Genomic DNA, 17,500 nt, shown 5'->3' on the forward strand with positions numbered 1-17,500 from the left:
TATTCAAAAACGTATACTGTTTTATATTCGGTTATTTAAATGTACATACAAAATATATTGAATACTTGATTTGAAGTCATTTGCATTGTGAGCCAATGTATCCACCAATTAATTATACCAATAAAAAAGTGGTACATTCCACACACACGCACACATCTGAGCCTGGGCCTGATACATTAGTGTAATCATCATCCCTTGCACAGGTCTTCTGTTTCTGTCCACCAGGGCTTAGTCATGTCTTCACTTTACCATCAGGCACCTGGACAGGCGGCACACACATGGGGTCCTCCATCAGCTGGTAAGCCCGTCTATATGGGTGGGTGGGTGGGTGGGGGTGGTGATGGACACAGTGGCTCTGCTGTGTGCAGGGTGTGGAGTGGAGGGGAAGCAGCTTATAAAAGAGAAGGTCTAGGTGGGGTGGGTGTGTGCCATTTAAACAGGCCTGGTTTGATTGACAGGCCTGATAGTGTGCATGGAGGGGGGGGGGACTGGGTGTTTTGGGGGTGCAAGTGGTCGGTAAAGAGGAGAAGAGGGGGTTGTGTCTTTGAATTCAGGTTACATTGTGTGCGTGCGTGTGAATGCAGGGGAGATGGGGAGTCACGGGGGGCGGGGGTGTCTTGGTTGGGGGTGGCAGGGGTGGAGGAGGAAAGTGAGCTTTTAATTACCAGGGTAGAAGCAGATGTAGCAGAGTGGTACCCCCACCTTAAAACACACACGCGCACGCACACACACAGACTGGGGTGTTCCTTGGCAGCTGGAAGTCATCAGATACGTGTGTGTGTGTGTGTGTGTGTGTGTGTGTGTGTGTGTGTGTGTGTGTGTGTGTGTGTGTGTGTGTGTGTGTGTTAGGACAGCAGCCTTGAAGCACATTGTTTAAATATAAAGATGTTCATCCACTAGTGCCACTCCTCATTACGCTTTAAAAAAAAATGTTTTACCTCTTTTTGTGTGAGTTTAAAAATAAATAAATTCCCATCCATTTTGTTGCCACCACTGCTGCATGTGGAAGTCCCCATGCAGTTAATAGCATCCGACATAAAAGCGGTCAGGTTGGTATCGTTGGCGCAAGTGTCAACTGCCTTTAAATAAAAAGTGTTTACGTGGTCTACGGAGACGGCAGACTGGTAAATATTTTCACAGTTTTTAATATTTTCCTGTAGGTCAGTCCCACAGAGAGACCAAGGCCACATATCAACCAAGAGTTTGCCATATTTTATCAAAGCATTGATAAGATGTGAGCAAAGCTAAACCAGTACACTATTTAAGTTAATCTAAGTTCATCTAATGTGTATGACTGCTGACATATTACATGTCTTTGGTGATTTTTTATTAGTTTCACTTTCTTTTGAGCCTGTATCCACAAGAAATAAAAAGTAATGCAACATTTGTACAAAGCTGACATTTTATTGTTTATTTTAATAAAAAGGGGACATTTAAAATTATTTATTTACCACTAATAATTTGTTACGCATTTTTAAATGTATTTTTTAGGAATGGTAGTGGTTCAGTGTGAATTGTCTTCAAATTAGAGTAGCAAACCTGTGAGTACAATAATAAGAAAAAAAACATTCTAAGCCCTTATGCTGCTATGTATTTCTAAATTGACTACATAATTTCAGCATTTATGCTTATTCAAAAAACATAATTATACATTTAAAAAACATGTTTTGAGCTGTCAAATGATAAAAACATTTTATTCAAATGAATCAAACTTTTGAATTTGGATTAATCGTGATTCATCCCAGGTCATTACTCGGTTGCATACTTTAAATTAATTTAAAACAAGACCCCAGTATTTGGACACAAAGGCAATGTTTATGAAATAATGTCATACAGGAACATCTTTTTAATTTTTTAATTCAATGCATGTCATTTGCTAAAAACTTGGTAACAGTTTTAGCTGAAGTTTTGTCTGGGTTTATTTTAAAGTGAAATTTAACGTCTGCACTGACCTGATCTCTGAAAGTAAAACAACTCTCGCCCTCTTTAAGGTATCTGTTCGCGGTTAAAATAAAGGATTATGTACAGTCAAAATAAATTGTCTGCGTTCATTCGTGATTAATGCAATATTTTTTGTGATTAATCAGGAGTTAACTCATTTAATGCCAGCTTTACTTTTTCCCCCGATTACAATACACATATAGACCTGTTAATTAATCCAGAGTGTTTCTTTAATTTGTGATCTGAAATTCAATGTCATCCCACCCACCACTTATTTTTTTCACTTGTACAAAGCTGATCCAAAGCAAACAAAAAAGAAAAAGAAAAAGTGCACAGATGAAAACACGGTGCCCAGGAGTATAAAATGTCAAGAAAAAAAATGTCCCTGCACATATAAAAATAAATTAATACTTTTTGTGTCCAGTCACCTCCGACCTTAATGTCTGGTCCTAAGAAAAATTCACACATACAAACATTGGCGTTCCTTTGCACAAACACGATCACTTATGTACATTGACGGCCAATGAGAAAGATCTATTTACATTTAACGAGGTAAAAAACAGGTGCAGTGACACCAATCCCATCATCAATGATCCACTTTTAACACACAGAAGAGAAGTCAAGAGCTTATTGGAAGGAGAAAAAAAAAAATCAAATGAAAGCAAACTTTACACAGTAGTACAAGGGGATGTTAAACAACATCGGAAGGCTGGGAAGATGCATCATCTTGCAGCCGTGACATAAACAAATAAATAAAAAGCACAATAGGAAAATTGCCTTTGATATTTGAGAATACAGCACAATAAGATTTCCTGGTTATCATTGACAAAACAGAGTGTTTTGTTAGCTGCTGCCTCAGCAACTAGCAGCAGAAAGGTATGAGTGAGGGGACAAAAGTACACAAAAATTAAAGTTTGGCCTCAGGCACTTGGGCGTGGACCCTGATCGGCCGTTTTTTTTTTGTTTGTTTCTTTGTTTTTAATTGGCTGCTGCTGTCAGCCATTTAGGTCCTGTGTGTCAAAAAGAGGTAGGTACAGCAAAAGGGGCTGGCCCAGAGAGTCAGAAGCTAAGACAGACACACGCAACTGCTTTTGTGGAAAGGAAATTATTGTCTTTTTTTCCATAGTCTTTTGTTTGCAGTCTAGCGCGTGTGCTAACATGTGCACAGAGGCCCCCTGAGAGTGCGACACAGCAGAAAGACAAGGTCGGGGTTGGAGAGTGTGAAGAGGAGAGGGGGGGAAAACGAAAATAAATCAGTATGAAAATAATAAAAGTGGCATCACAGCAGATTTGAAAGCAGCACAAAAATGAAAATAAATAATAATTAAAAAAAACAATTCAAAATAGAAAATGAAGCTTTGCTACTTTTCGTTGTAATAATGAATTTTACTTGGAACTTCATGTCTTCTGCAAAGCGTTCCTCTCAGTCAGCCCTGAGGGGGAACGTGTAAGTGCACTAGATGCCATGGCGGTAGACGGGCTGCTGAGGAAATGTGGCTGATCCTGATGTTGCTAGAGCTGCTGGGTGGAGCAAACATGAAGGGGTGGAGCGGAGGGGGACATAATGACGTTGTAGACAAGAGACAGGGAAGGGACATAGGGGTAAAGTCAATGAAAGTGCTCATTTAAAGAGGACAAGTATGGGGAAAAGGGGGGTGAATACAAAGATTTAAGAATACAGTTTTTGAAGAATATTGTGTGTGTGTGTGTGTGTGTGTGTGTGTGTGTGTGTGTGTGTGTGTGTGTGTGTGTGTGTGTGTGTGTGTGTGTGTGTGTGTGTGTGTGTGCGTGCGTATGTCATACCGCTGAGGGCTGGGATGAGAGCATCTGCTGGAGTTGATGCTGCTGGATGAGAAGCCGCTGCGTGTCAGACAGGGCGAGCCGTGCAGCGCTATGCACACAAAAACAAGAAGCAGGACATGGTGGCTAGTGTCACTTTATTTAATATTTATTCATCTCTCTAAACATTAAAATTACACCACTGTGCAAAAGTTGTTTGATTTCAGGAGTTCATTTAATTCAGACTCAGACACTTTATTACGTTTTTTTTCCATTTCATTTGCTCAGTAGAGCATGAAACATGCAATTAAACACATTATTGAATTATTTCACATTTTATAGTGAACCTTGACTTTAAATTGTCAAATGTGGAACAGCCTGCCAGAGAGCCTCGGGACTGCAAAAACTGTTGTTCAAAAATAACAAAAGAAAGGTAAGAGGCACACAACTTTTTAATCTTTTTAGTGATCATTTTAAACCCTCCTAGGTTTGTTCGTTTTTATTCTGTTATTTCCTTTTTTATTGCTTTACTACTACTATTATTCTATCTATTTAAGGTTTTTATCAATCTATTATTTTTGCATACATTTTAAAATGTTTTGTATTATTTTTTAGATAGCATTGATTCAAGTTATTTTCCAGTGTGGATGCCTCAAATGTGGCGTTTTTCCTCAATTCTCAGTGCCATGTTTTGTTATTGGCAATAGTCCTTATGTGCGTGTGTGTTTTTTTTCTGGTGTGACACACTTTGTGTTGCAATTTGCCTGTGCATGAAAAGTGCTATACAAATACATTTTAGTTGAAATATATTCTAATTTATTGAGATGCACTTGTATATTTATCTATTTTATTTTTTGTATTTAATTATAAGTAGGGCTGTCCTGATCAACATTTCAGATCTGATTCAATTTCAAGTCCCGAGTCAATACTTGTTTTATACGTATACTTGTATACAAATGTTTTATAGCAAGTAACTAATGTAAACATAATGACACATTTTTATGAAGCTTATCTTATTCAATTCAGAATGGTTGTAAATCGGATGATGTAATACATTTGTGTTATGGAATTCTGCAAACTATTTTTTAACAAAACAACGTGGGTAGTGCACAATAACTAAACAAAAGCAAGAGCTACTTTTGGCTCCCATTTAAATCATTTGAGTTTTGCCCTGAAAGCCCAAAGAAACTTAATCCTGAGTTTGTAAACAATAACAAAAATAACCCCAAAAAGATTTAGTAATAAGAACAATAAAAATATCCATCTAATCATTTAAGTATCATTTATATACTGATGCTATACTCGTTATCAACATCTGGATCGATCACTCCTGCTTTACATCAATTTAGTGGTTAGCATTTTGTGTCGTCCTGCTCGGTGTGTGTGTGTGTGTGTGTGTGTGTGTGTGTGTGTGTGTGTGTGTGTGTGTGTGTGTGTGTGTGTGTGTGTGTGTGTGTGTGTGTGTGGCATGCTTAGCCATTCATTTTCCTGTAGTCCTTCAGTAATAATGATACTTGGGAGAAATTTAAGTTTATTTTCCGGCCATGGTTGTTAGAATTACCATCTTAGAAGCGGCTTCGCACTGTGGATAGACGACGCGTTTGTCGCAGCTTGCTCTCAAATTCGAACCAGTGTTCTGGTAAGACACACACCCTTCTGGAATTCATGCAACTCCTGCATGTGTGTAACAAGAAATATGGGAATGTAATAGTGTCTCTCTTGAAGAAATATTTCACGTTAGCACACTTTTTAGCCATGTAAACATTGAGACACAGCTGTGGTGAAGTTTAAAAAAAAGGCAAATATCGGCCGCAATCCGATTCCATGAAATCAATTGTTACTAGGGATGTCCGATAATGGCTTTTTGCCGATATCCGATATTCCGATATTGTCCAACTCTAAATTACCGTTACCGATATCAACCGTTACCGATATCAACCGATATATACAGTCGTGGAATTAACACATTATTATGCCTAATTTGGACAACCAGGTATGGTGAAGATAAGGTACTTTTTTTAAATTAACCAAATAAAATAAGATAAATAAATTAAAAACATTTTCTTGAATAAAAAAGAAAGTAAAACAATACAAAAACAGTTACATAGAAACTAGTAATTAATGAAAATTAGTAAAATTAACTGTTAAAGGTTAGTACTATTAGTGGACCAGCAGCACGCACAATCATGTGTGCTTACGGACTGTATCCCTTGCAGACTGTATTGATCTATATTGATATATAATGTAGGAACCAGAATATTAATAACAGAAAGAAACTACCCTTTTGTGTGAATGAGTGTGAATGAGTGTAAATGGGGGAGGGAGGTTTTTTGGGTTGGTGCACTAATTGTAAGTGTATCTTGTGTTTTTTATGTTGATTTAATTTAAAAAAAAAAAAAAATTATCGGACATCTCTAATTGTTACACATTCTTAGGTTTTGCTCTCCCTTTAAAAAGTGGTAAGATTCAAACACAGGAGGTGAAGAAACTATCGGATTGAATAAGCTCAACATATTACAAATTATTTTCAAATAGGTTTGAAAAAAACAAACCCGTCTGTCTCACCTGTTCTTACTCGTTGCAGAGCTGCAATAATCCAACATGTCAGCCAAAGGAAACAAAAGTTCCAATCAAGCTCAAACATCGGAAATGTCGTGTTTTAAGTACATACACATTAGCTAATACAATACCTGTTGTTGCCGGGCAGCGTGATGGTTGTGATGGCATGCGGGCTCCCTGCCGACGTCTGAATCACGCCGTTCAGAGTGACGCCCCCCATGCCGAGTGCGCTCCCAGCCCCGAACGTGCCCATCAGGCCCGACACTGGGGTCGCCCCAGGGGCACTGATGCCGTTCAGCTGCGGCTGTGGCGGGCTCTGGGAAAGTGAAGGGGGGGTGGACAGGGAGGAGGTGGAGCCGCTACTGCTGTGGCCACCGGATGACGCACTGTCCTAGAGGGAGTATAAATACTGACGCGTCATGTGGACTACTTGATGACATCATACATTGGTGCTGTAGCTCTTTGAAAGGTCTGATAAAAAATCATTTGCAGGCTATTACTATAAGTGCATGACAACATAACAGGTGGCAATATAACACCAAAGAGAGAAAGCTAAAGAAAGTAATTTCAGGAAAAGGCGAAATGACAAAGAACAACTGCAGACTTATGGATTTCAACAATCTAATACATATTAAACAGAAAACACATTTTTAGAAAGTTTTTCTGTTAATCTGTGACCGGAAAAAAGAGGTTGTGCGTGGCTAAAATGTTAATATTCTAACTAGATATATATATATATATATTAAAAACAACAACTTGGCTTTATCAATTGAATCTATGATGAAAACATTATGATGAATTAAAATTGAAGAAAAAGATAACATTTGTGCCATTATGACATCTCAAGTGCAGTCGTCCCTCGTTTATCGCTGTTAATTGGTTACGGACACAACCGCTATAAACTAATTTCGGCAAAGTAAGAAATATCAATTATAAATCAATTATTTCATAGCTACAGCATACACAAATCAGATTACGACCTTCTAAATACGTTTTTCAACATTATGAGAGCTTTCTAGACATGAAATAACCCCCTTTAGTCAACTTTACACTCTTTTATTCCAATATAGTAAAACTGCCTGAGGCTGAGCTAATCTGTGGCCACTATACTAACAGCACTCTGATTGGTTTGGTCTCCTCTAGTGGCCAATAGTACTATTGTATTGATGGTTTTAGAATTGTTGATTAATAGATAGTAGAATTGTATTACAAAAATAAATACAAATCTGCAATGTGGTAAAAAACACAATATTTGAAGCGCGATGTAGTGAGGGACGACTGTAGCTAAACCTGACTGTGTTCTGTGCCCAGCAAGTTTTAAACTGAATGTGAGGGTTTACCTGAGCTGCCACAGGTAATGATGAGTCAGTGACTCCTCCCTTTACATCTAGAACACAATGTTTGGAATAAATGACATGCATAGTTTATTTACTGAAGTGAGTTTAGAGACCTGTGTGTATGTGTGTGTGTGTGTGTGTGTGTGTGTGTGTACCAGAGGACGCTGATGCGGGCGTGAAAGGCACTGATAGCTGAGCACTGAGAAGCTGCAGTCTCTCCTTCTTCATGGTGAGTGTTTTAATCTGCTCCTCCAGCTTCCTATTCTCCTGCTGCAGCTGATGGAGGGACTTCAGCATGGCCACCACTGAGTGGAAGGGAGAGAAAGCAGACCACGTTTGACAGTCAGCAGCTGAACCGTTGTGAGTTTATGTTTCTGAAAAGCCCTTCAAACTGGCACCAGTGACAATGAAACCCCTGCACAGGCTCCACGTGGCATGTTTTCACAACTGGTTTGACATATAGACTCCACAGAGAGGTTAGAGGTCAAGACCAGCTAAAGCACAGTCTGACACAAGGGGCGGGACTTGCCAAACACAAAAACTTAAACCTGATCCCCGAAAGGATGTCCAATGTTTGCTCTCACCGTCTCCTTGCGCGCCCTGCTGCAGAAGGAAGCTCTGCCCTTCATTCCACTGCCTCTCCAGGAGCTGCTCAATGGTAGTGGCCACCGGGGGCAGCGCCTCGCCGCTGCCTCCTCCTCCGCCCGCCCCTAGCAACCCGAGCCCTGGTCCCGGCAACGACCCTAACGGGTCGTAGCGTATCTGCAGGCCACCAATAGGCGAGCTGAATAGAGGGAGCGCAAGAGAATGCGAGCACAGATAGAAAAGGAGAGATAGAGAGGTCAATAGGGAGATTAATGACCCAACATAAATGTCAGACAAACATAGACACTGCTGGCAATAAAACTACATCAATTTGTTGTTACAGTGGCCTCTAATGAAAAGGGGCCAGGCTTTCAGTCCGTGTGAGTGAGAGAGAGAGAGAGAAAGGGACAGAGACAGAGAGAGAAAGAGAGAGAGACAGAGACAGAGACAGAGACAGAGACAGAGACAGAGACAGAGACAGAGACAGAGAGAGAGAGAGAGAGAGAGAGAGACATGCAGGGCAGGAAAGAAGATGGAGAAGGACAGACAGGCAAGGTGAGACAGATACTGTGTTGACGCGGTAAATCTTAGTATGTCTGTGAATGTGTGTTTGTACAAGATATGGAATCAAAATATTTTTAACAAAGAGAAAGAGCAAAAATATGGGTATATCCTCTATTAAAATAGAATGTGGTAAAAGATGATGGATTACATCAAGAAGTTATACAAACTTTTAAAACTAAGTACAGCCTTTTATTTGAAACTGTCAGGTATTTCAACATAACAAATGAATGATAATGTCACCCACCTTATCGAATGAACTCATCTGTCCCGCAAAAACCATAAAAAAGGATTTCTATGATCAACATCCCCGTCTTCAAAACATTTCCAAATGAATAAAAACACACTAGGAAGTCCTTCCATGGGCGATTAAAAGCAGGGAAAAAAATCCAATTGCAGTTGAAGGATAGTTACCACCTTCAAAAACACAGGTTATCGTTGGCTGACAGAGCGAGAACTGCCTGTAGGCGTGTAGGAGCAAAATGGGAGTGTGTGTGTGTGTGTGTGTGTGTGTGTGTGTGTTTATGTGTGTGTGTGGCATGAGAGCAAGAAAGAGGAGATGAGGGGGCCAGCGGAGGGAAAAGCAGAGAGGGGGATGGGTGAAGAGGGGGGTCAGTTTGGAATGTAAATGGGGACGGAGGGAGGGAAGGAGAGCATCTGTGTGAGTGTGTGTGTGTGTGTGTGTGTGTGTGTGTGTGTGTGTGTGTGTGTGTGTGTGTGTGTGTGTGTGTGCGCTCACTGCGGGGTGGTCTTGGGAGAAGCCCTTATGGAGAAGCCCTGCACACCAACGCTGCCGTCTCCAGCCTCTTGATCTGTGAGCACACACACACAACATACTTCCGATTAAACTGTAACAAAATAAATAATTATCTGGACACTTTATGAGTCGGCACAAATTAACAGGTTAATTTAATTGGGTTAAATTGTTTCTTTCTACTCCTGTTACCAGGACAACAGAAGCAAGCAAAAATGGGTCACTCAATGTGGTTTGTAATTACTACCAAGACGGAAAATAAATTAATGAATTGAATACACATAGCTTGTCTATTGATGATAGGTACTTATTAGTCACTTTATGGGTGTCAAGGGAATGCTGCATCAATTTCAGGTGAGAATTTTCTCTTCATTTTAATAGTGACATCATCACTCTTTCTAACAGTCACACACCAGCCTTCATTCAATTCCGCTCTCTCTCTCGCTCTCTCTGTCTGTCTGTGTGTCCAGTGGGCCTCGCTCGCTCTGTGTCCGCCTTCCTCTGGGCCTCTGGCCAGACGCTTCTTTTCATTTCCCTGAGACAGTAATGAATCACACATGCACGCAAACGCACGCTTTCGCATTTACACGCTCGTACCAAACTCCCCTCTACTTAAGACAGTCAATCCAAGCGTTTACCCCACCGGGTCAGCACCCGTGGTCCCGCGCCCGACTTGTTTTTTCCCTCTCTCTCTCAAATGTGCGCTCCGTTCGTAAACCTTTTCCATCCTGGCTCCTCCCACCGCACACTCAAATAGCAAAGAGAGAAACGGCTGCCAAAGTAAACTGGCGGATGCACACACACACATGTGCTTACGCTACACCGACTGGATAACAATAAGGAAACCGTAGCTGTACAACACACACATTTATAACATGTAAATAACAGTTTACTTTAGTTAACTTCATCGAATTATAAAATAAAAAACTAGTGTTGTCAAATGATTATTTTTTTCATCAGATTAACTACACTTTTGAATTTAGATCAATCACAGGCTATTACTGGATTACATAATTTAAATTAATTTAAAAAATAGTCCAATATATTGACACAAACACAATTTTATTGTCAGAATTTCATAGATGAACATTTTTAAATGTTTCACTTGAATTCACTACATCTATTTGCTCAAAACTTGCTGGTAGTTGAAAATACATATATAAGCACACTTAAATTAAACATTTTGCAAGTAAATTAATTCCAAATAATGTGCTGTTAAATGTATATGATTTAAATTAGTGTTGACGTTGGAATAGCCGTCATGTCTAAGAATTACAAAATACGTTGCTGCTCACACACAATGCACACACACACACACACACACACACACACACACACACACACACACACACACACACACACACACACACACACACACACACACACCCCTGTGGCCCTGTCATTCAGCCTGATTAGTGACTTGACCTGCGGGTCAGAGCGGATCTGGCTCTGATGATGGCGACATCAGTCGTCCTCAGGTCTTAACCTTCTCCTTTCATTCTCTCCACAATGTTTTGTTTCACGAAGTAGCTACTCTTCTTCATCATCATCATCCCTGTAGACGCCATTTTTCACTTAAGGAGTCTGAAAACTTGCACTGTTCAGTTGATTGTTCATGGGGAAAAAAGGAAGTTGATGATGGAGTGTCACTCGAGCCGGCAGGGAGGAGCTTGAAAATTTCACCAGCATTGACCCTTGACCTTACTGCAGGACCACGAGAAGGGGGGTGGTGACAATCCATTATCCCTCCCTCTCGCTATCTCTCTCACACACACATGCTTGTGTCACATGGTTGTGTGTGCCATACCTGCAGGCGAGGCCTCCGACTGGGCGATGAGCGCCGCCATGGCCGAGTTGGGGTTCAGCCGGTTGCCGAACATGTGGGAGGGCGCCATGTTGAAGACGGACCCAGGAAGGCCGCTCACCTGCAGAAAAGAGACACAATGAAAACTTACAATAACATTTTAAGACTAACACCAAAACAGCTTGATGCTTTGTGCAATAAAACGAGTATATCAAGTAAAGACATTCTTTGACATGAAGAGATATTCATAATAAAAGGTAATGGTCAGATATTTTAAATACTTTCAAAGTGTAAGCTACAGCATTAATTTGTATGTTCCATTTAAAGTATTTAATGTACTGGAATTAGTACAAATCCCACAAATAAGTGGCTTCTTAAAAATGCTTTTCATAATAAATACAAAAAGTGTTTTTAAAAATTCTAGTGTAAATGTACTAGATGTTTGTGTAGAGTTTTGAGGAATGTCCTTTTTGTGGTGCTTTGTTGTGCTGTTGTATTGATTGTCACTGTTCTGGCAACAATTTTAATATAATACAATACTTACCTTTATAAAGGTTTTTTTTAAATAAAGCATTGCAAAAACAGCAAAGGGCCAACTACAATGACAATTTAAAGGATGTGGGGCACCACATTTGATACATTTTTTACATTAAAGATGCTATAATCAAGCCAATGTACATCAATATAAATTATAAAACATCCGGATCTTAGCTTGGGGATAGAGGTGACAAAGTAAATTAGAATAAGATCTAATAAAATCTCAATATTGAATTCATTAAATTTTTATAATATGGCGAGGGCCAATAATAAACAGGCTAGGGGCTAAAAATGGACACCCCTGATGTAGTGTGGAAAAGTGTCAAAATTTCCCTCAAACAACAATGTAAACAAGGGCTACAACTCACAATTATGCTAATAGTCGACGAGTCAGCAATTATTATTTTTTAGATTAGTCGACTAGTCAAACGATTATTGCTTATGATCTGCTGTACAGTGACTTGATTTTTTAACTCATACAATTTATTATAGTAAATTAAATTATAACAAAATAAACATTCCAAATATTATTTTATTCCTCAAAGTATATAACCACAGTAAAAAATAAAACAGCTTTAAAGTGCAAAATGTCCTGTAAACATAACATTCAATGCAAAAAATATTTTTATCCAGTCCTATACTTTTAGGGTTATTTAGCTGCAATTATTAATATAAAAGAATAAAAGTGTAAACATGAACATTTCTGGCGATCTAGCAATTAAAGTTGTATTAAGCTACTATTTGACAATAAATCTTTGTTGATTAATTTTTAGAATCGACGTTGTCAACTATGTCGAATAATCGTTGCAACTAATTTACATTTAATTTACAAAATGTCTGATGTTTATCTTTTAAAAAAGTGGCGATTTCTACTTGTGTTTTAATTTCCATCACTGCTCATGATGAGATATTGACACTTTATTTGCATGACATCCTTGTATGTATATTGAATACATAAAGATAAATTAAATCTGCAAGTTTAACAAATCTGATTGTTTTCTATTAGAACATTTTTAAAAAAACTAAAGAAAAAATGTTTAAAGAATATTGTGTCGCCACATCCCTTGTGTTCTGTTTCACACGCGAGGCCCGCCAAGCCCCTTGGAGAACCGCCACAACGCCGACATACTGACAAAGTGTTACTGATGCATAGAGTTTAATCCAATTAAGGTATTTCCCCAAATAGGGGCCATGGAGCAAAGGGTGTGGCGAGGGCAAGAGGGTGGAGACAGACAGGAGGGGAAGGAACAAAATGGCTGACTGTTTTGCTATACCTATCCGATTTACAGTACTGAAAGATGCGTGGTTTGTTTTTTTGTTTATCATGACTATCGTGAGTAATGCGAATTTCTAAAATGGACTTAAATGAACTGGGAACTAGAGGTGGATGAAGGGTCATGGAATGCGCTGCAGTCTCTCCTACACATCTGCTCACATTTAAGATACCTTAAGGGATGAGACAGCCATTATCCCCCATTACTAATTAAACATCAAATATGGAAAACATCCTGGAAAATTCCCTGTAAATGAAAAAGCCAAAGAAGCAGCCACCACCACCACCACCCGCTGTTCATTTTCCCTTCACTGAAATCAGTAGAGATTTTCCCCTCACACCATATTCCTGCCTCCTTCCCATCAACATTCATTTTTCATTTACATTCATTTTTCATTCAAAGACGCTCTGCTTCTCTCTGTCCCGGGCTGATAGCCAATAACAGGCAGCCAGGAGCTGGCTAGTGGACTGAAAATCGCAAATGGCCTTTGCGCTGTCTTCAATACACACACACAAGCATGTTGTCAGAATCTTTTCGCTGTGTCAACTTGTGTGTGTCAAAGATATACAGGCAAAAAACACACACACTCTCTATATGAGTCTACCTTTTTCTCAAATAGCCGTGGTGTCCTATGCTCCCCGAGGCCTCCTGCCTGTCCTAAACAGACGGGTGCCAGGCCTGAAAAAAAAGGCAACCCCAAACACATGCGCACACATGCGCGCGCGCACACACACACACACACACACACACACACACACACACACACACACACACACACACACTTCCTACGGCCCATTCCATCCCTACTGTGGTGCCTGTCAGATGTCATTACATCACAGGACAACAGAGGGAAAAGGAGAGCGATGGACGAATTGGGCGGGAGGTAAAAGAGAAAGGGTGGATGAGTGAACGAATGACAGAGGGCAAAAAAAAGAGGTGCTGAGGGGACACTGAGAAAAAAAATGGAATTGGGTGGGCAGTGACAGAAAATGCTCTCTGAGAATGTTTTGAAAAGCAGAACAGTGAGGTTAGCGACTACAGATTAGGTGCACCCACCATCTTTTAGGGCACTTAAATGCTGCTTTTTTAAAATACAAAATAGCAAACACTAAAATAGCAAGAACTAAAAGATGTTTTGAAAAATGTATTAGTGAAACCCAATTAAACACTTTGTTTAATTAAATTGTTTTTCAGCAGGTTTCAGCACATTGAGATTTTTTTGTCTTGCAACAAATGTACTATTTTATTGTTAATTAAAAATGATTTATTATTGTATATTATTTTTCCTTATTCTCTGTTTATTATGTGACAATCCCATCTCCACATTGTACAAACTATTCAACAACAAACCTGTATGAGTAATACGTAGCCTATTCAGTTGTTAGGGATGATTTTCACATTTTTGTGGTGACGCTGCTCAATGTAATTATAAAGGCCATCAGTATATCAAAAGAGCCTCCAGCTTTGTTGAATAAACCCGAAGACCCCTTGGCATGTCGTGCACTGTACCATCAGCTGTCCAATAATTCACTGAGAATAGACAATTCACACAAGGTCAGGACGCGCACGTCTCGCGCGTAATTAACGTGCTGTGGGAGATGAGATTTGCGATGGAAGACATTTAATTAGTGAACGGTGGTTTATTTGCGCTCTAGCAGTCAATTTGCACTTTATTGTAAAGATGTAAAAATAAAAAAATTATATTGCCGAATAAACGGTGAGTTTTGTTGTTGGGGAGGCAAACAGAAGGATGAGTGCTCATGTTGTTGGGACTTACGTGTGTGGCCGCCATGCTGGTCAGCGGTGCGGTGGCAGTGAACGGAGAGGGAGGGGCCAAGGACGGCGTGGGTTGCGGGTGCTCAGCGGTAACTCCGCCCATGGTGATAGTTCCTGGCCCCGACGACGCATCAACACCAGAGAAAACACCTGTAGGCATACGGTCAAAAAAACCCTCCAAGATTAGAGATTTAGATCAATATCTGACATAAAAATCACAAATGGTGGCTGTGCATGAAAATATATACACATTTTTCATTTGGTTTAAATCGACACCTCTCACTGTCATTTAACATCACAACGGATTCTGATAATTTAATACATTTATTATATTTCTAGGGTGAAAAATGGTGGTGGTCGGTTTGTTTTGGACATGCTTACCAAGTTACATTAAGGAACACTACCACTTTGCATTTTAAACAATTTGCATTTAAATACCAAACACAAAAAAGGTATTTAATAAAGAGGATGTCAAATTTAAATTTATTATTCATATTTTCAAAAATACGATTTAATTGTGTGGCTCATTATAGTTAGAAGCCAATAAACCTCGTAAGTTGTTTTTCAAATATTAAGCTTTTTTGTACTGAAATTAATGAATGAAAATGAGAAAGTCCAAGTCCTCAATAACAGAGCTAGTGAGTTAATATTAAATATAATTTAAATGGACTTAAAGGTGCAGGAAACCCCCCCCCCAAATGTATACATATATGATGATAAAAAACAACAGAATTTTCTATTGCACATAGAACGAGCCAGCCTATTTTCCACACATGCACGCCATATTCTCTTATCTCTGCCTGCCTCCCTCACACACCCCCGTGCTCAGCCACTAACCAGGGATAAGCCCTGCCCCGGCCCCCTTTGACCCCAGCAGAGGAGGTGGTGGTGGTGGCGGGGGAGAGGGCCCCCCAGACCCACAAAAGCCTGAATGGCTCAGGGCAGCATACATTCACTGGGGGAACAAGAGATCTTTGTGCCAAGAGGGAAGAAGAGAGATGATGGCGGGGGAGAAAGCGAGAGAGATATGAACGCTACATGGGCCTACGTAGTATTTATAACACGTTGTAATATGCATCCAAAAAAATGAATAGGCAGAGAAGAGTTGCAGTCACTCAAGAGGGCATGTGCTCCTCTGGACAAGAGGCCAAAGCAAAATTTAGTAAAATGTATTAGTCTTGCTTGAAAATTGACAACAATGAAAATGCAAAAAAGCAAAAAAGATGGCTTTGTAATGAATGCAGCAACAGATAAAATTTCATTTATGGTTTCTTAATCTGGTCTGCTGTAAATTCTAAATAATCATTTGCATGACTGTTGAATACAATACATAATGTCATAATGTTATCCATGATAACTCCCTGCGTTAGTTCCTGTTCCCTTTCCTGCTCAGCACATCTGTATGCTCTAAAATAGGCACCGTGATTAGGTCAAGCTGCTTTTCGCTCTACATAGGAAATCAAGTGTTTTCCTTTTATGGGCGGTTAAGTTGACCGACAAAGCAAATGCATGGTATCATGTTGTGGTTCTAAGGGCAAGAACAAGCACACGGAAGCTCACCTTAAATAAAAAAACTATGTGTGTGGGTGTGTGTGTGTGTGTGTGTGTGTGCATGTGTGCTTACATTAAAAAGTATATGGTTTTGCAGTCGGACCACCAAGCAACGTCCAATGGATTCAAAACAAAATGTATTTAAATAAACTCCAAAAGCCATATTTATTTTTACATAACATAATTTAAAAGGTCTTTTTTTTCTCTATACATTCCAAATTGTTGAAAATGTTAACGACATGGATGTTAACCTTAATTTTACACCTTCACCTCTTTACACACAATTGTGATGTGTATGAGACAAAATATAATTAATTATAAATAAAAAGTTTGTTATTTAGACACACACACACACTCATTCATGCATGTCCAGCCCATATGTTCCACACAAACAAACACAATTCCCATCTCCAACTCCCCCCGCCGTCAAACATTAACCTAACCAAAAACTAACCCCCTGCCTCTCACCACCCACCAGCACATATCTATCAAGCTAACTATCTATCCATCAGCTCGGTGGAGTCAGCAGACAGAATGATGGGGGAAGGAGGGCGGCCAAGGATACTCCCCATTTCTGCCCTGCATTAACCCTCAGCTAAATATTTACAGTGGGGAACACACAGACACACGTAAAATGTAAGACCATATATAATCACCACATCCTCAAACTGGTCACAAATGAAACACCGCTGTGAGACGCAAAAAGCAACAGACTGGCGATACTCATGGAATTGCAAACTAATTTTTCCCAGACCACCAGAATACAACCAAGTAATGTGTCCTAAAGTCCCCTCAACTGTAATTTCAAACACCACTTGCTTTTAAATGACTTTGCCATAAATGTGAGGCTCTGAAAAAAGGGGGTAATTATAGCATTAAGCATATCATATTTGTTAATAGTGGTAATTAAATATGATGTAAAGAACACTAAAACAATGCATGTATGTGTAGAACCAGGAATTAGTTCAGATGACCTACTTTGATTAAGCATCTATATTTATATTAGGGCTGGTAAAAAAAAGTAGTTAACTTGCGATTAATC

The 17,500-nt window shown here is 39.6% G+C and overlaps 1 protein-coding gene across 8 annotated transcripts in view; it reads right to left on the reverse strand.

The window, feature by feature from the left end:
- Nucleotides 1–2,149: 2,149 nt before the first annotated feature.
- The window catches only part of mllt10 (MLLT10 histone lysine methyltransferase DOT1L cofactor), a 74,062-nt gene continuing 58,711 nt past the window's right edge, over nt 2,150–17,500 (reverse strand). For 4 of the 8 annotated variants that reach the window (XM_061965487.1, XM_061965484.1, XM_061965486.1 and 1 more), the window contains 10 exons: nt 14,909–15,057; nt 11,324–11,441; nt 9,502–9,574; nt 8,201–8,400; nt 7,772–7,921; nt 7,620–7,666; nt 6,411–6,670; nt 6,286–6,306; nt 3,745–3,832; nt 2,150–3,462 (listed from right to left, as the gene is read on the reverse strand). In XM_061965487.1, the coding sequence (XP_061821471.1) occupies nt 3,454–3,462; nt 3,745–3,832; nt 6,286–6,306; nt 6,411–6,670; nt 7,620–7,666; nt 7,772–7,921; nt 8,201–8,400; nt 9,502–9,574; nt 11,324–11,441; nt 14,909–15,057 (1,115 nt within the window). In that variant the 3' untranslated portion in view covers nt 2,150–3,453. Of the gene's footprint in view, nt 3,463–3,744; nt 3,833–6,285; nt 6,307–6,410; nt 6,671–7,619; nt 7,667–7,771; nt 7,922–8,200; nt 8,401–9,501; nt 9,575–11,323; nt 11,442–14,908; nt 15,058–17,500 lie in introns of those variants that run through there. The other 4 variants (XM_061965481.1, XM_061965483.1, XM_061965482.1 and 1 more) reach the window with 4 other exon arrangements.

Source organism: Nerophis lumbriciformis, linkage group LG07 (genome assembly GCF_033978685.3).
Source record: "Nerophis lumbriciformis linkage group LG07, RoL_Nlum_v2.1, whole genome shotgun sequence".
NCBI lineage: Eukaryota > Metazoa > Chordata > Actinopteri > Syngnathiformes > Syngnathidae > Nerophis > Nerophis lumbriciformis.